Here is a 20,197-nt window from a genome sequence, read left to right on the forward strand (position 1 = left end):
CGTTTTCTCCTTCAGTGTGTCTGGAGGCAAAGGGTAGCGGAGAAACGACAGAAGAGCCATTGAGAGAAAGAGTAACTAAAGATGATGAGGGACCGTGTCATCAGCAGGTGACGGTGCCTTGCTTTGAAGGCACAATTCTTGTTTACTTTTAGCCAAATAACGCACCCTCTCTTAGGATAACTCACTGTGGACTGTATGTCTTTAGGAGTCTGAGGCAGGAGGATCATAAGCAAGAAGCCAACATGGGCTATTTAGCAAGTTGCTGGCTAGAAGCAATAATGAGATCCTGCCATAAAACACCAAAAACCAAAATAAAAAACAAAGCCACTGAACTATAATTTGACAAAATCCTAAGAAGGACTGTAGAGGTGTGGTGACATATAGCTGGGCCGTATACTGTTATTGTCTTTAACAGTTCTTCGTGCTTCAATGTAGTGTTTCTAAGAATTACTGGTTGCTTCGTTAAGTTAGATTTTGGAAAAAATGATATATTTGGCTTGTAGAAATCAGCACTCCCATAGAATCACCACTTTAGTTAACCCAAGATGAATTTTTAACACATAGAGCTTTCAAGTTCTCTATGAATCTGTAGTTTTAAAATTGGAGCAGAACCAATCTTTTCCATATTTAGTTCAGTAAGTAATTTTAAAAAGTGCCATAGACACATATATACTCAAGTAAATATACAACACAGAAATAACACATGGGTAGATTGATATATGTCTGAATGTTTTTATTAATTTTTCTGTCCATAAATGATCTTGACAGACTGATATAAATTACTTATAAATAACTATCATTTAAATTTGAAGGCAGATCCTGCAGTGGAAGATCACAAAATCCAGCAATTACAGTGCAGGCTCTTTGTCACTGTAGAAGATAATATTTATTTGATCACTTTTTACTTATGACCAAATTTTCCTTATCAAACATAATTCAGTGAAATCGTCTTGAGTTCTGAAACACACTTCTAGGTTGTGATAGGAGACAGTGTCTGTCGTAGCATCTAAGTGCACATCTGATTTCAGGTCCTGGGATCCTGAGAATTGGGGCAGGGATGGATGGCGGTGACAGATTCACAGGTTGGATGCAGGACGTGAGGACCTATGAGCGCAAACTGACTCCAGAAGAGATTTACGAACTTCACGCTATGCCCGCAAGGAATGATTTACACCCGATTTCTGGGTATCTGGAGTTCAGACAAGGAGAAACTAACAAGTCATTCATTGTTGCTGCAAAAGATGACAGTGAAGAGGAAGGAGAAGAATTATTCCTTCTTAAACTGGTCTCTGTGTATGGTGGGGCTCAGATTTCTGAGGAGAATACTACTGCTCGGCTAAGAATACAGAAAAGTGACAACGCCAATGGTCTGTTTGGCTTCACCGGGGCTTGTATACCAGAGGTAAGTAGGGAGATTGGCGAATTTCAGGGTTAACCGTTCTGTGTAGGTGGATTTGTCTGGGATTGAACTAGCTTTTGAAGTGTGTAGGAGCTGTGTTTGCACAAACAAATCTCAGCCCCTGTTCTTGGTAGATTGTAGCTTGAGTTGCCTTATTGAGGTGAGAGAAGCAATAAGGAAAAAGCAAGTCACTCTTAGCAATTGACTTTTAAAGTTAATCACTCTAAAAAGAATGAGTAATTGTCCACCACCTCTAATTTGGCTCATATTCTGAATACCATGTGTGGATGTGAAATAATTCATATTGAAAGCCTGTATGAATAATTAAAAATGAAACTTTATTTCAGTATCCTGTTGTTTTTTAGGGGGAACATTTTATAGGGTTCTCCCACCTTGGTGGTAATTGTTTCTTACCAACATTCTTGGCTGGCTCAATCCATTAGGCTGGTGTACCGGCCTTATCACATGTTCCTGAGCTTTCAAGGACGTGCGATCATCTCTCCTGATTAGTAACAGGAGATCACGGGAGACCGCCTCCCAGGTGTTGTGCATGACAGCAACCGCTCCACGCCCAGCAAAGGCTGCCAAGGAGCAGGAGAGCCTTCTGCCCTGCAACGTGATGCTGGAGCTCAGATGAACATATATGTGCATTGGATGATCAAGCAAAACAGGATGAACAGAATTTGCAAAATATTAGCTCTGTCACAGAGCTCATTGTAGCTTCAATTGGGACACAGTCCAGACGTCTGGAATTGTATGTGGTCCCCTTAGTTTATGTGACAACCACAAGACTAGAGATCTTCAGCTATTTTTTTTTTTTTTTGGTAAATTTGAGAAATATCACATATGTTGATAATGATTTTAAACTGCTCTTTCACACCTATTATTTTGTTGTGTGTATGGGTGTACATGTGCCATGTGGTGTCTCTGGAAGTCAGAGGATAACTTATGGGAATCAATTCTCCTCTTCTGCCATTTGGATCTCAAGGATCGAACTCAGGACATCCAGCTTGGTGGCACATACCTTAAGTTTTGAAGGTCTCAAACCACAAATACAGGTTTTTCAAATATTCTGAGCCATGAGATGAGTTTTCTGTTGGATTACCAAAGCGCAATGGTCTGGGAGTGCGGGGGGTGGGGGGGGGATTGTCTGCAGTCAGGAGCGTATACTCTGCTTGCAGAGGGCCCACGTTTAACTGTAACTCCAGATCCATGCTGCTAAAGTCTGTACTCACACACACATGTGCATGTATGCATGCACTCGTGCACGTAAATAAATGTGGTGGTGACCTGTGGGAATTTCTCAGTGGTTAGAGTGCTTGCCCTTGTCCCACAGAGAACCAGGTAGGTATGGTGGCCACCTGAAATCCAGAACTCAGGAGGCAGAGGAATGGATGCCTAGGGCAAGCTAGAGCCCAGCAATCTGTGAGGCCTGGGTTCTGCAAGCCACCAAGAGTCAACATATAAAGTGGAGAGGCATTGCAGCAGAGACCCAACGTGAACTTCAGGCCTTCACATGCACATGCATAGTGGTGTGGCCACACATGTGTAAACGCAGATTCCCATAGGTACACCATATACATATGCACCTGCACATGCACACCACATGCACAAGTATACCCCACTCACATGCACATACACACATACATGCATAGACAGGACTGAAAGCTGTGGTGGGTAAGTGAAGAAAGGTCCAGTTACAATTTTGCATCATGAACAGAAATAGATGCTCATCTCATGGAAAACCATCTTTTTCTTGGGAAAAATAGTCTACAAGTATTATTTATGTCGACTTTGAAATTTGTCACATATTTTCACAAAATGAGCTATTCATTATGAGAAAAACAGATCATGGTACTGGTTGGTAATAATAAATTCAGTCTTTCACATGAAAAGCATCTAAATTTTAGAAATTTTTGTCAGCCACAGTGAGTTTGACTTTCTTTTCCAGTACTTCAGATGTTTGAGATAATGTTGCCAGAGATCTATCTATACCAGTGTGTGTTTTATATAATTAAATATGTCAACATGTGGACGATATGAAGAACTCAGCAAGCTAATAATGTTCTAAATTATCATTGCACAAATAGAAGATTGATTCCTAGTGCAAGGTGGGCAGAGGGTTAAAATGCAATACAAGGTGCTTGTAGGTTTTACATGGCTCTAAGCTCTAAGCTGTAAGAAACTGCCCAAATTTTGGTGTAGTACTACAGAACTGCATACGCATAATTGTCCTAAAAGCCCATGAAGATGCCACTGTTTTCCAGTGCAAGGCTGGATTGTTCTCTATATGCCTCAGGTAGAATGCAGAGAGTTGCAAACACATTGGCTTACAAAAGGAGCTATGAGCTCAGCTGGTTTCTATTAAGCCAGACTAGAAAGACATAAAAATAGAAAATGCTGCTTTGTGTTCCTGTTTGTCCTTGTTTTAGAATATATAGTTATTTCTCAAAACATGTGCTGTTTGTGTTGACAGGTGGGCTTATGGTCTAATTGAGTAGTTTTTGGTGGGCCATTTACTGCTGGGCGTGGAACCACTTCTTAAGTGTGTTTTGTATACCCAGGGAGACTCCATTACAGAAATCGAGTGTGTCCTTTGTAAGCAGCCTGTCAGTTGGAGATAGATGGGGGGAGCTCATGTTCACTCCCCACTCCAAACACATCGAAACAATGTCAAGGCATCAGAACTATTTTATCTAGTGTAATCGGATGTGCTTGGTTCCCATCCTTCTGTCTGAACTCACTACTTGCATTGTCTTGCCTATCTTGATACATCACTTATCAAATTTTATGTATAGAGACTCCTTGTAGATGGCCTTTGATATCATTTATCTCTTTACTTCCATGTTTATTAGATCAATCCTGACCTCTCTAGAATTGTAAATTCATTCAATGGCTGTCATTTTGAAGCATGGCTTTGATGTTTTAATAGCCAATTAAGTCTGCATATATTTAGAACTCATCTCTAATTCTTACAAAAATTCCTTGAAGGAACAGCCACAGACAAGTCTGCTTGAAATGTTGGCACTTGCTGAAAGCTGGCTCTTTCTTTTCTACTGCTGTATTCAGAGGTGCCTGAGAAGGACAGAGAGGCGGAGCATTGGACAATTCATCTTAAGGTAGAGGGAGACACGGCTTAAGTGTGACGGCATACATACTCTTGAGCAATGCTAGTGATATAGTTTAACTACTGGGGATTTAGAAGAATCAAGATGACTAGCAGTAAGGTTGTTTGAGAAAGAGGCACGGGAATCAGAGCTAGGTTTAAGAAAGACTTTTTTTTTTCAAGTCATTCTCAGCCATCAGGAAGCCAGCCTGAGACTTCTCGGCTTCTTAGCCAGACAGACTCTCTTCTGCCACCTCACTGCTGCCATTAACAAGAGCATGCTGGGGCTATTCATGGATGTAATAGCAAAATAGCAGAGGTTTCCTTGTTGTAAGACTCATCTCCAAACTAATGTATCTCAGGCAACAAACAGTGGCCAGTAGCGAGCACTTTCACTTCAGTTAGTGGTAGATTCACCTCAGCCACAGGAGCAACATCTCATTCTTAAGAGAACCGATGTAGGTAATGGATTTGCATTCCTAGTACTTCTTGCCAGCGCCAACACTAAATGGCCTAATGGTTGCTGGTTCTAACCAGTAGGGAACATGTATCATGTGGACACATATTATGTGAAGTTCTGACAATAGGCACACAGTCAGAGGAATCACTTGCCTTTCTACCGTCTCGCCCGAAGCAAATGCATTTGATGGCTAGTGAAAGACTCAGGCCAGTTGCTAGCTTGGACCTTGTCTTGTAGAGTTGGGATGTTGTCCCCAGGATGTCCTATGTGCAGTGAGTGCTGTTATTAGCTTCTATGTACTTGATAACTGGAACTAAAGTCAGGAAGCAGGAAATCAAAATGAGGCTGGCCCTAGCCCCACAGGCTTTCTGATTTCCCATCTGAATCCGCTTCCAGCCTTTGTCCTTTTCACACCTCCATGGTCTACCCCGACTGGGTTTCTGGGAATAACTAGGCTGACAGAAGACACGCCTAGAACTTCACCCAACTCTTATCTGGTTGCTTTGTCTTGTACCACGTGGTCAGCAGAAAAAAGACTGACATGTGTGGCCACTTCTGTTTACTTTAGAACCACTTGGGTCCTGCTGCTTCTTGAAATTCAGAATTTGTTGAAGAAAGTCCTGACAAGTCCAGTTGCTTTGAGAAATCTTTCCGCTATTACCTGCCAATAGACACAGTCCAAATCAGTTTTCTCCAGCCCTAACTGCAGCACCAAACTTGCCCCTCAGGGAAGTTCAGTGCCGTTCCCTATGAATTATGTATCCAAACACAAAAATGAAGTCAAACTGAGACCCTGTGGAGAGGATGCAGATCTATTTAAAATAATCCAGACTTCTTGGTCCATATAGCTTTGACTCACTCTCTTAAGCTATTTAGATCTAATAGTACCTTTTATTATACACACACACAGACACACACACACACACACACACACACACACACGTGTGTATATATACACAGAGATATGTTTATGCTTTCTAAATGTACATAATAAAAGCATTAAAAAGACACCAAGCAGAACACAAAATACCCTCTATATTCTGCTTCCTCCATATAAAAAAATATTTCCCATTAATTAATTAATTGTTATTTTAGGAATCAGAGCCTTTCTGTGTAGTCCAGGCTGTCATGGAACTCACAGAAATCCTAATCTTCTGTCTTAGTTTCTCAAGTATTAATTGAGAAACTAAGTATTAATTTTAATACAAGTTTGTATTAAAAGTCATCTAGCTAGACATTTCTAAAGTACTTATGTTTTGTGCTTTGTATCAATTTCAAATGCTTCCACCAAATACAGCATATCTACGCTTTTATACCCATTCCTGGGATGTTCTTGATGGTGTTTCTAGCCTCCTACCATTCCCTCTGTCTGGATTTGCTCTGTCTGCACTTTATCTTTTGTTATACTGTGAGATTCTTGCCTTCTTTGGGATTTCTTTATTCAGTGGAAGGATTGTGCATTGTTTTGGAAAAAATATATTTTGTATAATCCACTGTGTCTAGTGGGCGGGAACTACCAATGCATGAAATATGTATGTAGTAAAGAGATCACAATTGTTTTTGCTTTGTATGTAATAAGCATGGGAGGAAACACTGCTTTCAAATATACTTTGCAAATGTAGTGGTCCCAAGCCTGTCTAGAGGCATGGAAAGTCATAGAACTATTAAAATAAGAGCAGAAGAACTCGTTAAAACTGATTCCATCCCTGGCGCCAATTGCCGTGCACTTAAAGATTCCTTATGCTCAATTACAGACGGCAGAGGAGGGGTCCACCATTTCCTGTGTGGTTGAGAGAACCAGGGGAGCTCTGGGTTATGTTCATGTTTTCTACACCATCTCCCAGATTGAGTCAGAAGGCATCAGTTACCTTGTTGATGATTTCGCTAATGCCAGTGGCACTGTCACCTTCCTGCCTTGGCAGAGGTCTGAGGTAAGCTCTGCTGCCTGCATTCTTCAGGTGATTCTCAGAAAGGATTTCACCATCTGTTTATTTATTCACTGATTAACAATTCCTTGGTGTTTACGTATTTTAAACTATGTGTGAAACTAGGTATATACATTATTCTATAAGGCAAAATCATTTTGCTTTTCTACAAGAGGGAAATTAAGAGTTTTGAAAGTAAGTTTTATAAATTATTTAATGATGACACAATAAGATTGATATAGTTTAAGAATATGTCATTGCAGATTCATATTATTAATTTTTTTTACTTATCTATTTTGAAACATAGAGCCAAGTTTGGTCCTGGACTTGTCATCCTCCTGCCTCAGCCTCCTGAGTATTATAGATGTGTATTACCATTCCTATGTGTTTATATTGCTATCACAAAATACTCTTCACAGGGGAGTTTATAAACAGCAGCGTTTTGTTGTCCATAGTTATAAATCGTTGGATTCCCAGGGGCAGGATGCTTACAGATTTAATGTCTGCTGAGGCGTCTTTTCTGCACCTTTTGACTGTGTCACCCAGTAGAAGACATAAATGAGCTCCCCACGGCCTCTATCGTAAGGACACCAGTCCCATTCAATAAGTCTCCTAAGTCCCAGCTTTCTTCCAAAGGTTCCTCTCCTAATGCCATCACCTAGGCAGCAAGATGTTAACATCTGAATTTTTGGAGTATCCATTTGGCTTATTAAAGCAAACATTAGGGAATTGAACTCTTCAGAACTCTTTGTTTATATATGTTCCTACGCAGGTATATATATTTAAATGTGCAAGCTCATGTTGAAATAACTGAGGTTTGATGGCAATTTGAATCATATATTATTTAATTGGTTGTTCCCTTAAGCCCTACTGTGCTTTTGCACCCAACAGGTCCTGAATCTATATGTTCTTGATGAGGACATTCCTGAGCTAAATGAATATTTTCGGGTGACGTTGGTGTCCGCAGTTCCAGGAGATGGAAAACTTGGTTCAACTCCCAACAGTGGTGCCAGCATAGATCCTGAGAAGGAAACCACAGACATCACAGTCACAGCGAGTGACCATCCTTATGGTAAGCCACTGTGCTGCATCCACTGTTCTCTCTTTGCTCCATGTTCTTCTTTTCTTTTCTTTCTTTTTTTAAAGGAGCTTCTTACAAGTGGATCTGAACTAGGGCTTCCTTAAGACCTCTGCAAGCATGAACATCTATGTTGCTGTTTTTAGAACATTGATTATGAAAGACAATGTAAAGATCAACTTCTTAGCTTAAATAATACATTCAGAAAGTCTCCCAGGGTTACTTAAAGTGAAAAAGTACTTTTATATGGCTATCAAAATTCATATGATTGAAATACTTTTATTTGTGTGTGTTTTAGTTGGAATTTCCATTGCTGTGAAGAGACACTTTGACCAAGGCAACTCTTTCAAAGGAAAAATGTTTAATGGGGGCTGGCTTACCGTTTGAGAGACTTAATCCATTAGTATTATGGTGGGAAGTGTAGTAGCCTCCAGAGAGACATGGTGCTAGAGTAGGGGCCAAGAGTTCTGCATCTTCATCCACAGACAGCAGAAGGAGAGTGTCACACTGGGTGGAGCTTGAGCATAGGGAGACCTCAAAGCCCATCCCACAGTGTCACAATTCCTCTGTCAAGGCCACACCTATTCCAACAAGGCCTCACGTTCCAATAGTGCTATTCCTCATGGGCTGGTCATTCAAACGCATGTGTCTTTGGAGGCCCTTACTATTCAAACCACCATAGTATGTTAATATTAAAGTAATTAAAAACTTTTTAAGTTATATTTTATTAGATTTCAACTAAGTGGAATCACACTATCTCGTTTGAGTATTATACTAACAAGTGATAGATTTAATTGGAAACCATTGTTATTGAAATTATTTTTTATTAAAATAATATTTTATGTGTGAATTTTAAAGAGCATTTTTAAGTGGCTTGTAGGGAAACTTGGAGTGTCTTATTCTGTTTTTAGAATTAAATTTTTAAAAAAGTGTTGAACATTCTTTAAAGTATCATCAGTATGGCTGTGTGTGAATGCAAGAATTCCAGAAACTTGTCAAATAAGAGAATATGTTGGGAAATACATATTTTTAAATTTCTTTAGTGTTTCTCTTATTGATTATTTAGTGGGATTAACAAAGATTTCTTCGAATAGAGACAAGGAAAACTAACATTCTAATGTTGAACATTAAGAAGGCTTAAACGGGTGTGGCTTTGGACATTCCCAGGAGACATGATCTCACAGGAAATTCCTGTTTCTCTGGGTCTTACAATGTTTGTGCCCTCTCTTCCACAATGATTCCAAGCCTTTGGTGCAGGATCTGTGTTACAGATCTGTCATTTGGGACAACTCTGCATTGTTGGTTGTTTGTAGGTTCTGGGAGGGCTTCTATCTGTTGTATTAGAGCAGTTTCCTCACTGAAGGATGAGGCTTACATCCACCTGTGGGCATACGGAGAATTTCAGAATGTAGTTGGGGATTATGTTAGTTTAGTAAAGTGGTAGTTGTAGGTCTTCCTCCAATATTCCTGACTTCACAAATCCTGAGTACTGGCTGGGTTCGCAGTACCAGGCATTATTTCCTTCTTGCTGAGGGTGTCCTAAGCCCAGTCGGAGAGATGTTGGTTGCTGCTAGGATATGTATGTCACTACTGTATCCTTAGGATCATCGTGCCATGGTTGTTGTGGTGGTGATTCATAGCTGTCAAAGCTGGGTGGGACTATTGGTGTCTTCCCTCCCACACTCTTAATATGTGACATTATGGAGACTTAACAACAATTATGGGTGTAGCTTCTGACATTTCTAGGAGACCTGATCATACATCATACTCCTAAACATGAGGTGAACCAGGATGGTATCAACAAACATGTGGCTATATAAAAGGGAAATGAGGCCATGCGGCCTAAACCCTACACAAGACCTCCAGGCAACCCAGCTATGCAGAGAGTGGGAGAAATTGTCTTTCTTAGGGAAGAGCATAGCAACTGGTTATTAAATACCAAAGGACCAGCTCTGAAAACTTATGTATACAATCAGCAACGTGTAGGCTGAACAGGTTGTAATTCTATATTTAAGCATATTATATATCTATATATACACATATATTTGCATAACAACAATAAATGAAAAAGAGGCTGTGAATTTGCAAACAGCAAGGAGGGATATATGGGAGGGAGGAAGGGGAAGGGGAATGTGATGGAAGTATAATCTCAAAAAAAATTTTTTTAAAAGTCTTAAGAAAATACTCTGCATCAAAAGTATATTAACTCTGTTAAAATCTTTTCTAGATTAAGGAACTTGGGATTTTAGCTGGATGATATAAATGATTGCACAAGATTGTACAAAGACTGTACTGATGAGCACAGGCGTCTTCCCCAGGTGACTAAGAGCCCCTGTCTTTGTCTCTACCAGGCTTGCTGCAGTTCTCCACGGGGTTGCCTCCTCAGCCTGACGAAGCCATGAGCCTGCCTGCCAACAGCGTGCCACGCATCACAGTGCAGGAAGACGATGGCCAAATCCGTTTACTGGTTGTCCGTGCACAAGGGCTCCTTGGCCGGGTGACAGTCGGATTTAGAACAGTATCCCTGACAGCATTTAGTCCAGAGGACTACCAGGTGCGTATTACTAACATATAACATTTTTATTTTTATTTTGTGTATGAGTGTTTTGCCTGTATATGTGTCTGTCACCATATGCATGCCATCTCTGTTGAGACCAGAAGAGAGCCTCAGATCCCCTGAAATCAGAGTGACAGAGAGTTGAGAGCCAACATGTGGGTCCTCGGGATGAATGAGTGCCCATAACTACTAAGTCTTTTCTTCAGCCCCTCGCCATGCTTTTTGAGGGGGCATTTGTACCTTTGCAATTGAACACAGTCCTCTCAGAGGATTGGAAGTGTCTAGTGTTTTGAGAGGATCCTATCAAACAACCAAGCAAAGAAGCACTGGTTGTTTTATGAGCTTTTTAAATTTGTGGAAGTTGATAGATTTTTGCAATGGAATGTGGCGCTTCGTTTTCAGATTGCACGTTATACTCCTGTTAGGTTTCCCTGTGTAGTGTGTTATAATGGCATAGCTTTGGTTGGATCATGTACAAATATGATTTATAACTCCTTCAAATTCTCTGAGAAAGTCTACTAGATAAAAATCAAAATTACAAAGATATTATATATTCAGATTTTTAAAATCTTATCATTTTACTTTCTTCAAATGAGAAGCAGCGTGGCACTTAAGTGTGGTCCTGAGGATTTAGAAATGGACAGATCCAGGGTTTCACTTGATCTCCATGTGCTGGTTGTAGAGACTCATCTTTCCTACCTATAAAGCTGTAATATATCCATTGAGCAGGATCACTGTGGGGATGAATGGCAACATTTTATGTGTTACATACTGTCCATGATACATATACAGTAACATTCAGTTACCACTGCCTGTTACACACTGTCCATGATACATATACAGTAACATTCAGTTACCACTGCCTGTTACACACTGTCCATGGTATGTATACAGTAACATTCAGTTACCACTGCCTGTTACACACTGTCCATGGTACGCATACAGTAACATTCAGTTACCACTGCCTGTTACACACTGTCCATGGTATGTATACAGTAACATTCAGTTACCACTGCCTGTTACACACTGTCCATGGTATGTATACAGTAACATTCAGTTACCACTGCCTGTTACACACTGTCCATGGTATGTATACAGTAACATTCAGTTACCACTGCCTGTTACACACTGTCCATGGTATGTATACAGTAACATTCAGTTACCACTGCCTGTTACACACTGTCCATGGTACGCATACAGTAACATTCAGTTACCACTGCCTGTTACACACTGTCCATGGTACGCATACAGTAACATTCAGTTACCACTGCCTGTTACACACTGTCCATGGTATGTATACAGTAACATTCAGTTACCACTGCCTGTTACACACTGTCCATGGTATGTATACAGTAACATTCAGTTACCACTGCCTGTTACACACTGTCCATGGTACGTATACAGTAACATTCAGTTACCACTGCCTGTTACACACTGTCCGTGGTATGTATACAGTAACATTCAGTTACCACTGCCTGCTTATAAGGTCAACAACATAAGAAAATGATCAGAATGTCTTCTTGGGAATCCTTCTCAATTACATACTTTGGTGTTTATTGTTTCCCAAATAAGTCATTCCTTTAAGTTTTCAGTTTCTTGCTCCCTACCTTCCTCTTTCACAGTAATTCATTCTGCTCTTTCTTCTGAGTCACACAAGTCTTGGCTAACTGAACTCCACTAATTTCAGCTCTAACTCAGTTAGTAATGTAGTCATAGATTTCTTCTTCCAAAAATACTAGGTTAGCTTGGCACCACTGTTGGAAAGGACCCAAGCTTTCAGATGAACTGCAGGAAGGTCATTTTCTGTGTGATGTGGAGGACCATATATAGAGAAAGAAGATATGGTCTGTAAGACTGGATTACTCAAACCTCCAGAGGTCACACTACACTTTCAGCTTTTTATGATTTTTTTATAAAGAGAAGAAACACAGAGGGACTGCATCCACACACATTAGGCTGCATTGTGGAGAATGGGATACAGGAGGAAGACCTTAAATGCAGAGAGGCAAGTGGGAGGTCCACCTTGTAGAGCTAAGACAAGAGAGATTTGAACTAAGCTAGCATCACTCTCCACAGACAGAAGTAGATGGGCTCAAGCAGTGCTTTAGAGAGAGGATGACAGGGTTTGGGGGCCAGTTTGGCTGACAGAGCAAAGAAGGGTGTCAATAGTGTTCCTTGATGAGAGTAGCCAACTGTTCCAGGACTCAGTGTCACAGAGATGAATGGACAAAGCATAGTGTTTGAAGAAAATGATAAATGTGAGACTCTGACAGAAGTAATTAGAAAAATTTTGTTCTTAAGTCTGGATTTCAGAGGTTAGGAGGCATATGGCCCCGGGAGTTGTAGTCATCTACATAATATTAAAAGCCCAGAGATTATTAGCTTGTCTAGATGGATAGTCTGGAGAGGTTTATGCATTAAACAGGGAGGAATTGGGACAGTAATAAAATAGAGAACGTGGCATAGTGCAGCACCACTGGCGAGCAAGGCCAGGCGTGTTTACTATAGAACATGCTGTTGGGGTGAAGTCAGTTTCCTACGATGGTGAAATGCTAGTCTGCCCTTTGAACTGTGGAATTCCTCTGCCCAGTACCAACCTCCGGGCAAATTAGCGCCATCTCCAGTCTTATTTATTTCACATATTCCATCTTGATGATTTTAATAACATGTAACACTCTTTCATCTTTGCCAAGTTCTAATTAAAAAATAATGATATCTATTGATGTTTCGCCTGCATGTACCTCAGCTCAGCACATGCATGCCTGATACAGAGGTCAACAGAAGGCTCTGGGTCCCCTTGAACTGGACTTATAGGTGCTTGTGAGCTGCCGTGTGGGCCCTGGGAATTGGACTGGAGTCCTTTGCAAGAGCAGCAGCTTCTGCTCTTAACTGCTGATTCTAATACTCGTTCTAGAGTCTCCTGTGTAGAGTCTGATTGGTCTTGGCTAGTTTAGAATCTCAAGTGTGTAACACTGGTGCCCTGCACACTCTCTTGCTGACTTCATGAGTAAGTAAGGGGACCTGCACTCCGGCCTCTCTTTAGAACTAAGATTATTAACAGCTATAGACGGTAAAACAAGCAATCACACATACGGACACCAAAAATATTAAATTACTTTAAAGTTTATGGCAGTAAACTCAAAAAGAAAATGGTTTTGTCAAATATTGGAAGAGAATTCCTTGTGTATTGGAAGAGAATTGGAAAGGAAACATTTCTTTAAGAATCGTTATTTGTCAGCTATGAAGATTTCTTATATCTCCATTTTTTTGAGGAACAAGAATTGAGAAAAACAGAAGCCCACCTACTTTATGTAGTTGCAAACTAAGTACTTGTCAGAGCTTGGGGAGTGTTGCAGTGGTGGACTGCTTGCTAATCGTGTGGAAATACGTGCTCAACCTGCAGCATCACACATAATAATAATGAAAAGCACATGTGTGTAGAATTTAGATTCTACATTTTCATGTTTACTTATGTGGGTTTAATTTTTCCCATTTCAGAATTTATGACAATTTGACATACAGCAAACATTTTCATTTTGCAATTTTACATACAGAATAATTGTAATGTGATGGATAAATCTCATTTGTGTTTCAGAGTATTGCTGGCTCATTAGAATTTCAATCAGGAGAAAGATATAAATATATTTTTGTCAACATCACTGATAATTCCATCCCTGAACTGGAAAAATCCTTTAAAGTTGAGTTGTTGAACTTGGATGGAGGAGGTAAGATTGGTAGCACATAAATATCAACTATTTGCTTGTCTCCCAACCATGATGTCACTGGACAGCACCAATTCTAAGATCCCTGTGAAGCCCTCACAGTGCATTGCGTTGAAATCTGCCATTCGTATTGACTAACCCTTAAATGCCTAGGTCATTTTATTTCCTTTAGAAATCTCTTAATGGTTGCACTAGAGCTGTCTTTAGATATAATGCATGCATCTGTGTGTAGTCCAGAGAAATCATTCTAGGGAAGACAGACCTTGGTATCTTATTCTAAATTCTAACACTCAGAAAAAATAATTATCAAAAGTCTTTACAGTTAAAACTCAATGCTTGTCGATGCTTTCTGTGTTAAAGTGAAGCTGTTTACATTTCTTCCACTTGGATGAACTATTTCTGTGGTTCTTTGCAGAAGTATTAATGCATTTATCAGGTAGGTGCTGCTTAGGCAGCAATAGAATACTTGCAGTTGTGTTACCATTGATAGCTGGAAGGAAGGTAGTGTTTTCATGGACACTTTTCTTAAATAGCAAAGGCTGGCATTAATCTCATTCTTATCAACACCCGCATCACATAATGAAGAAAATCTTAGTCTAGAGAGCTTTCAGACTGGAAGGCTAGGTACAACATGTATACAAAAACTGTCTTTGTATGAGTAAGGTTTTGGGGTAAGTAAACAAAATTCCCATTTCCTGTGTCCCGAACCTAGATGAAGACACAGGGAACCAGGCCAGTGCTTGGGAGTGGAGGACAAAGTCACGAGGCAGTGCTGCACACCAGTGAATGCACAAAGCAGGAAGAGTAGCTGCACGGTTGCATGTGCTAATGCCAGTGCTGTCTGTAGGCAGCTTCATATTGCCGTATGGGCGTACTCACGCCGGCCTCATCACTCACGTCAGTAATGAGAAGATCAACGTGCACTATTAGAAGTCACTATTTGAATCACTGAGCTCAAACTATACTCAGATAATAGAAAGAGAATGTTAGTGACTGTCACCAGTATGGTTAATAATGAACCTTTAAGGGCCAGGTGTGACGTCACATACATGTAATCCCAGCACCTTTTGAGTCCAACTTTGTCTGTATCATGTGTTAAGGCCAGTCGGGCATAGTGAGATTCTGACTCAAAAAGAAATCATCAAAGCTCTGCAGGTCTGGGATCAATGCCAAGGCCCGTGCATACCAAGGAAGTGATTCACCACCGAACTGCATCTCAGTCTGTGTCCAGCAATTGTTGCCAGGGCACTTACTGTCCTAATGATACTCAGGCGTTATGGAGAAGCATTTCCTCATATCAAGAATTTGTAGTTGTATACGAGATGGTGATGGATTCTCATTTGTAGTTTTCTAGAGAGATGAACTACATTTTTGGTAGTGAATTGAGGGTAAGAGGGAAAGTTGTCTGCACATTGGCCTTTCCCCCGTATGAATTCTTAGGGTCTGTGTAATAAATGAAACAGCTTGCAGGGCTAAGTTCTTCATGGGTCCAAAGAGCACGCCTTGTGCCATACTGTGTTGTTTTTCCTCCAGAGTTGGCTGGGCGTGCTAACCATGGTCTTAATAGACGTTGGACACTGGTCAAGGTGTGCATGGCTCACATTTCTTTTTGGTGACTTCTAGATGGCATTGGAGCAGAGTTTTGAGCTGTATAGTGGCTGGCACTCAATCCTCTCTCTGAGATGATTTTAGGTCATGCCATAAGTTCTCATGCCTGTAATATTTCAGTCTCTATTGAGGGAAGGACAAAAACCAAGACACACCTGAACCTGGGCCTGTCAATCAAGGACCTATGTAAATGTGGCTTGCTTTTTGTATCTGCTCTTTCATTTTTGTTGTCTTTGTCCTTCTTTTCTATATAAATATTTTACAAAATCATGATTGGAGTATAAAGTGTATTAGATATAAAAGTGTAACTCCTTTTTATTTGTTATTGTTCTCCTATATTTTCCAGGCATTATATATTTTAGAGTATTGTAAGTATGTTTGTAAAGCTGTGTGAGATTTATGTAAACCACAGTGCCCTTTGCAGGCGAGAAAGCTGCATTATTGACAGAGATGCAGTGCTTTAGTGACAGTTTACTGACGTCTCTCCTAGATAGGATTAACATAGACTGCTGATCTAAGACTCTGCTGATCTAAGACTCTAAGACCATGTCAGTGTCAAACCAATTGGGCAATTAACTTTGAGAGGGTAGATGTGGTGGGGTTTGAGTGTGTGCATGGGAAAATGTTAGCAGCATTCACCTAGTTTTGAATTAGTTGTGACTGACAAGGTAAATGTCACTGGCTTGTAAGCCTAAATATATAGTGATATACACAAATATCAAAATTTTCAAAATGCTACAGATCTATATTACTATAACTTGCAAATAAAAATTCTAAGTAAGATTATTTAAATAGTTGGACATGGACAATATTAGTTGCTATTTATTTTCCTAAAACTTGAAAGATTTAGTAATTTCATTCATGATATTAAATCATCACTCAAGGTGATCTACTGTCTGTGGAAGAGTGTACATCACTGAGTCGCTGTTGCTGTCTTTTCTTCTTTACTTGCTGTTTTAAGTGATCTTAATTTTCTCACTGTGTTGCTGTCTGTCGTGCGGGCTGTCTCTGTGTGTCTCTTGTGAAGTGTCTGAACTCTTCAGGGTGGATGGCAGTGGGAGTGGAGACGGGGACGTGGATTTCTTGCTCCCACCTGTTCGCATGCATGGTAAGCGCTGTCCCCTGGCCCCTTACTAGGAATTTTACTTCAGCTTCTCACTCCAGAGACAACAGTGCTAATCACTTCTTGTCATCTCCTGTAACTAGATGATCCTTTGAGTGTTTTAACTCACTAACCATCACAACAGCTTTATGAAGTATCTTCTCTGGTGATGGAGACAGAATCTCATTTCTTGCCTGCTTCCAAAGGACAGGCACTCCTCACCACATGGACCTGACAGAGTTGGCTGACTCTGAATGCATAGAAACTTGCTTGACCCCAACAAAGGGAAATGAAGGGGGGGAGGTGGGACTGGGTGGGGTGGAGGGGCATGTACTTGGAGGCAGGGGTGGGAAGAGGGGTTGGGGGTTTTGGGGAAAGGGGAAACCCCAGGAAAGGTTTTAGTATTTGAAATGTAAATGAAGATTATATTCAATAAAAAAAAGAAACTTTCTTGAATGCCATTTAAATGAATGATTGTTGAAAATACTGTACATGGCTTTGAATGCCTGGAGAGAGATTGACAGAACATTTGTATTTTCCTGTTAAATCTATCCCACTTATTTTCTGTAGAACAAGGAGCCTTTATATGTATCATGTGATCAAAACAAACAAGAAAAACAAGAAGGAAATGAAGGGAAAATGAGCTCCTAGTTAATTGAATTGGACAGAGGTTCCTTCTGAAACAGATTCAGATACAGATGTGCTTCAGCGTTTTGCCTAGTTGTTTGCTCGGGTATGTAGAGTATTGAGAGTAGCTGCCTCATGATGGGTCACACGGGCCGACCCTCAGATGCGTCCAGTGTGCATGCCGGCCTCAGGGACATGCTGCTGCTGCTCCCTTGGGTTCTGACACCCATCGGTACACCACGCCATTTCTGTGACTGTTGCTTTTAGGATTGTCCATTGTCTACGGGCATCAATAAAAAGTACTAATTAGGAGGGCTGAATGCTGCTTTAGGCTTTAGCATCTTTTCTGCTACATGCATGGATTATTTGGGATCTAATCTCATCTATAATATGATGGGAAGGTAGGCTTAGAGTTAGTGCACGTTGGAAACCCAGACTCTGCATTTGGACGTATTAAAGTCCTAGGGAACCACTGTCTCAGAGAGTTTAGAGTTGGTTGGACTCATGTCTTTGAGAGGCCAGCAGAGTCGTGGGCTCCTTCCTCACAAGTTTTATGTGGAGGAATGCTCTTTCATAGAGGATAAAAAAAAAAAAAGAAACACAGATTTTCCCTATTCATCTCCAAGTGCTTTCAGCAGCACGTGTTGCCCAAGCAGAGAAGTTCCTAGAAGCACAAGTGCGTGTGGCAACCATTTGGGTTCATCTTTCTTTCTAAAGCAAATTAGAATGTATTTCATGAATGGAAAGGGCTTACATTTTTTTTCAAAACAGTTGTTCTTTGGCTTTTTGGTGGTTTATAAAATACTGTTTAACTTTTTTTTTCCATTTGTGGGAACTTGCAGCCAGTCTAGGAGTGGCATCCCAGATTCTGGTGGACATTGCTGCCTCCGACCATGCTCATGGGGTGTTTGAATTCAGCCCTGAGTCACTCTTTGTCAGTGGAACTGAACCAGAGGATGGATACAGTACTGTCGTGTTAAATGTGAGTGCTTTCCTCCTAATGGCGAAATGCAGTAGTACATGTAGGGTATGTTTTCTCTTCTCTTCTCTTCTCTTCTCTTCTCTTCTCTTCTCTTCTCTTCTCTTCTCTTCTCTTCTCTTCTCTTCTCTTCTCTTCTCCCCTCCCCTCCCCTCCCCTCCCCTTCCCTCTCCTCTCCTCCCCTTCCCTCCCCTCTACCCTCCCCTCCACCCTTCCCTTCCTCTCTACCCTCCCCTCCTCTCTCCTCCCTTCTACTCTGCCCTCCCCTCCCCTCCCCTACCCTCCCCTCTACCCTCCCCTCTACCCTCCCCTCCCCTCCCCTCCCCTCTACCCTCCCCTCTACCCTCCCCTCCTATCTCCTCTCCTCCTCTTCCCTTTTCTTTTCTGTTCCCTTTTTCTGTGTAGGGGGTTAAGAGTGAGTCTATGTGTACCAGTAGGGTAGATTGCTAATTAGTGACTTAGCAGTAGTGTGTGGTTGCATTTACATGTAAATGTGTTACTTTGAGAATATACTGTGTTTTACTTGGATTTCTGGAGGCAACTTGGAAAAAAAAAAAAGCAGCAGATGGGCATCCCAGGAGGAGAACTGTTCTTTAATTGGAACAATGAAGGGTTGTGGAGACATGGAGGGGAGCCTGCATGTGTGGCATGAGGTCTTGAGGATTACTTATGGGAAGGAAGGGGGAGCTTTGGGGATGAAGAGTCTATCTTAGGTCTGTTTCCGTGCACTGTGCAGTGTTAGACACCAGTGGGTGTGGTGCGTGGACCTCCTCAGCTCAACTTCCCAGGCCATAGCTTCTCAGTCAACGGAGGCCTGGGAAGTTACCCTTCATGATGGACCTGTGCTAGAATTCTGTTTCACTGGTTTCTGCATTAGTTCTCATAGACTGTGGCAACAAACACTTCAAAATCTCGGTGGCTTCTTAGTGCAAGAAAACATTGCCTAGGGGAGACGGGCTAGTGAGTTAGAGGATTTAGCAAGAAAAGGCTCTTCCCTCCAAGCCAGACAACCTGACTTCAAACTGTGGACCTTCACGGTGGTGGGAGCAGAGAACGGACCCCTGGAGGTCATTGTCTGTCCTCTACACTCTTACTCTGGCATGCCCCAAACCAACAAACAAACGAACAACTGTGGAAATCATTTTAAAAAGAATTTTGTTCGTTCATGGTGTATGTCCACCCTGAGGCAGCAAAGGACACTGGTTCATCGGTTGCTTTAGGAAGCAAGTATTGCTTACCTTCGTCAGAGCGTGGTTGGGAGATGCGAGTTCTGAGAGGGAAGGGATTTATGAATATCTGTAAGTGAACTGCTTGACCATGAGGCCCTGTGCCACCTCACATGGAAGAAAAAGACGTCCCAAATATTGGCGAACAGTAAAAAATAACACTCATACTATTTAGCTGTGTGTGTGTGTGGGCGCGCGCACGCACGCGTGCCTGTCCGCAGAGACTAAGAAGGATATATTAATAAATGACTCAATGGTGCCCACAGCTCACTCAGTTTCCTCGTTTCCATGTAACAGTGAGGAAAGCTGATGCTAATATATCCCTCAGAACGCTTATGACAGATTTTATTTTGTCCTTTTGAAATAATTGAATAATCTGCTGTGAAATTAGTTGAGTAACTTTAGAAA

The 20,197-nt window shown here is 41.1% G+C and overlaps 1 protein-coding gene across 1 annotated transcript in view; it reads left to right on the forward strand.

Annotated features, from left to right (window-relative positions):
* Adgrv1 (adhesion G protein-coupled receptor V1) overlaps nt 1–20,197 on the forward strand; it is a 535,393-nt gene that overhangs the window by 75,315 nt on the left and 439,881 nt on the right. Inside the window, exons 24-30 of the mRNA XM_052159654.1 lie at nt 1,029–1,402; nt 6,720–6,896; nt 7,782–7,962; nt 10,320–10,522; nt 14,121–14,250; nt 16,883–16,963; nt 18,427–18,566. Of these exons, the coding sequence (XP_052015614.1) occupies nt 1,029–1,402; nt 6,720–6,896; nt 7,782–7,962; nt 10,320–10,522; nt 14,121–14,250; nt 16,883–16,963; nt 18,427–18,566 (1,286 nt within the window). The remainder of the gene's footprint in view (nt 1–1,028; nt 1,403–6,719; nt 6,897–7,781; nt 7,963–10,319; nt 10,523–14,120; nt 14,251–16,882; nt 16,964–18,426; nt 18,567–20,197) is intronic.

This window comes from Apodemus sylvaticus, chromosome 16 (assembly GCF_947179515.1).
Source record: "Apodemus sylvaticus chromosome 16, mApoSyl1.1, whole genome shotgun sequence".
NCBI lineage: Eukaryota > Metazoa > Chordata > Mammalia > Rodentia > Muridae > Apodemus > Apodemus sylvaticus.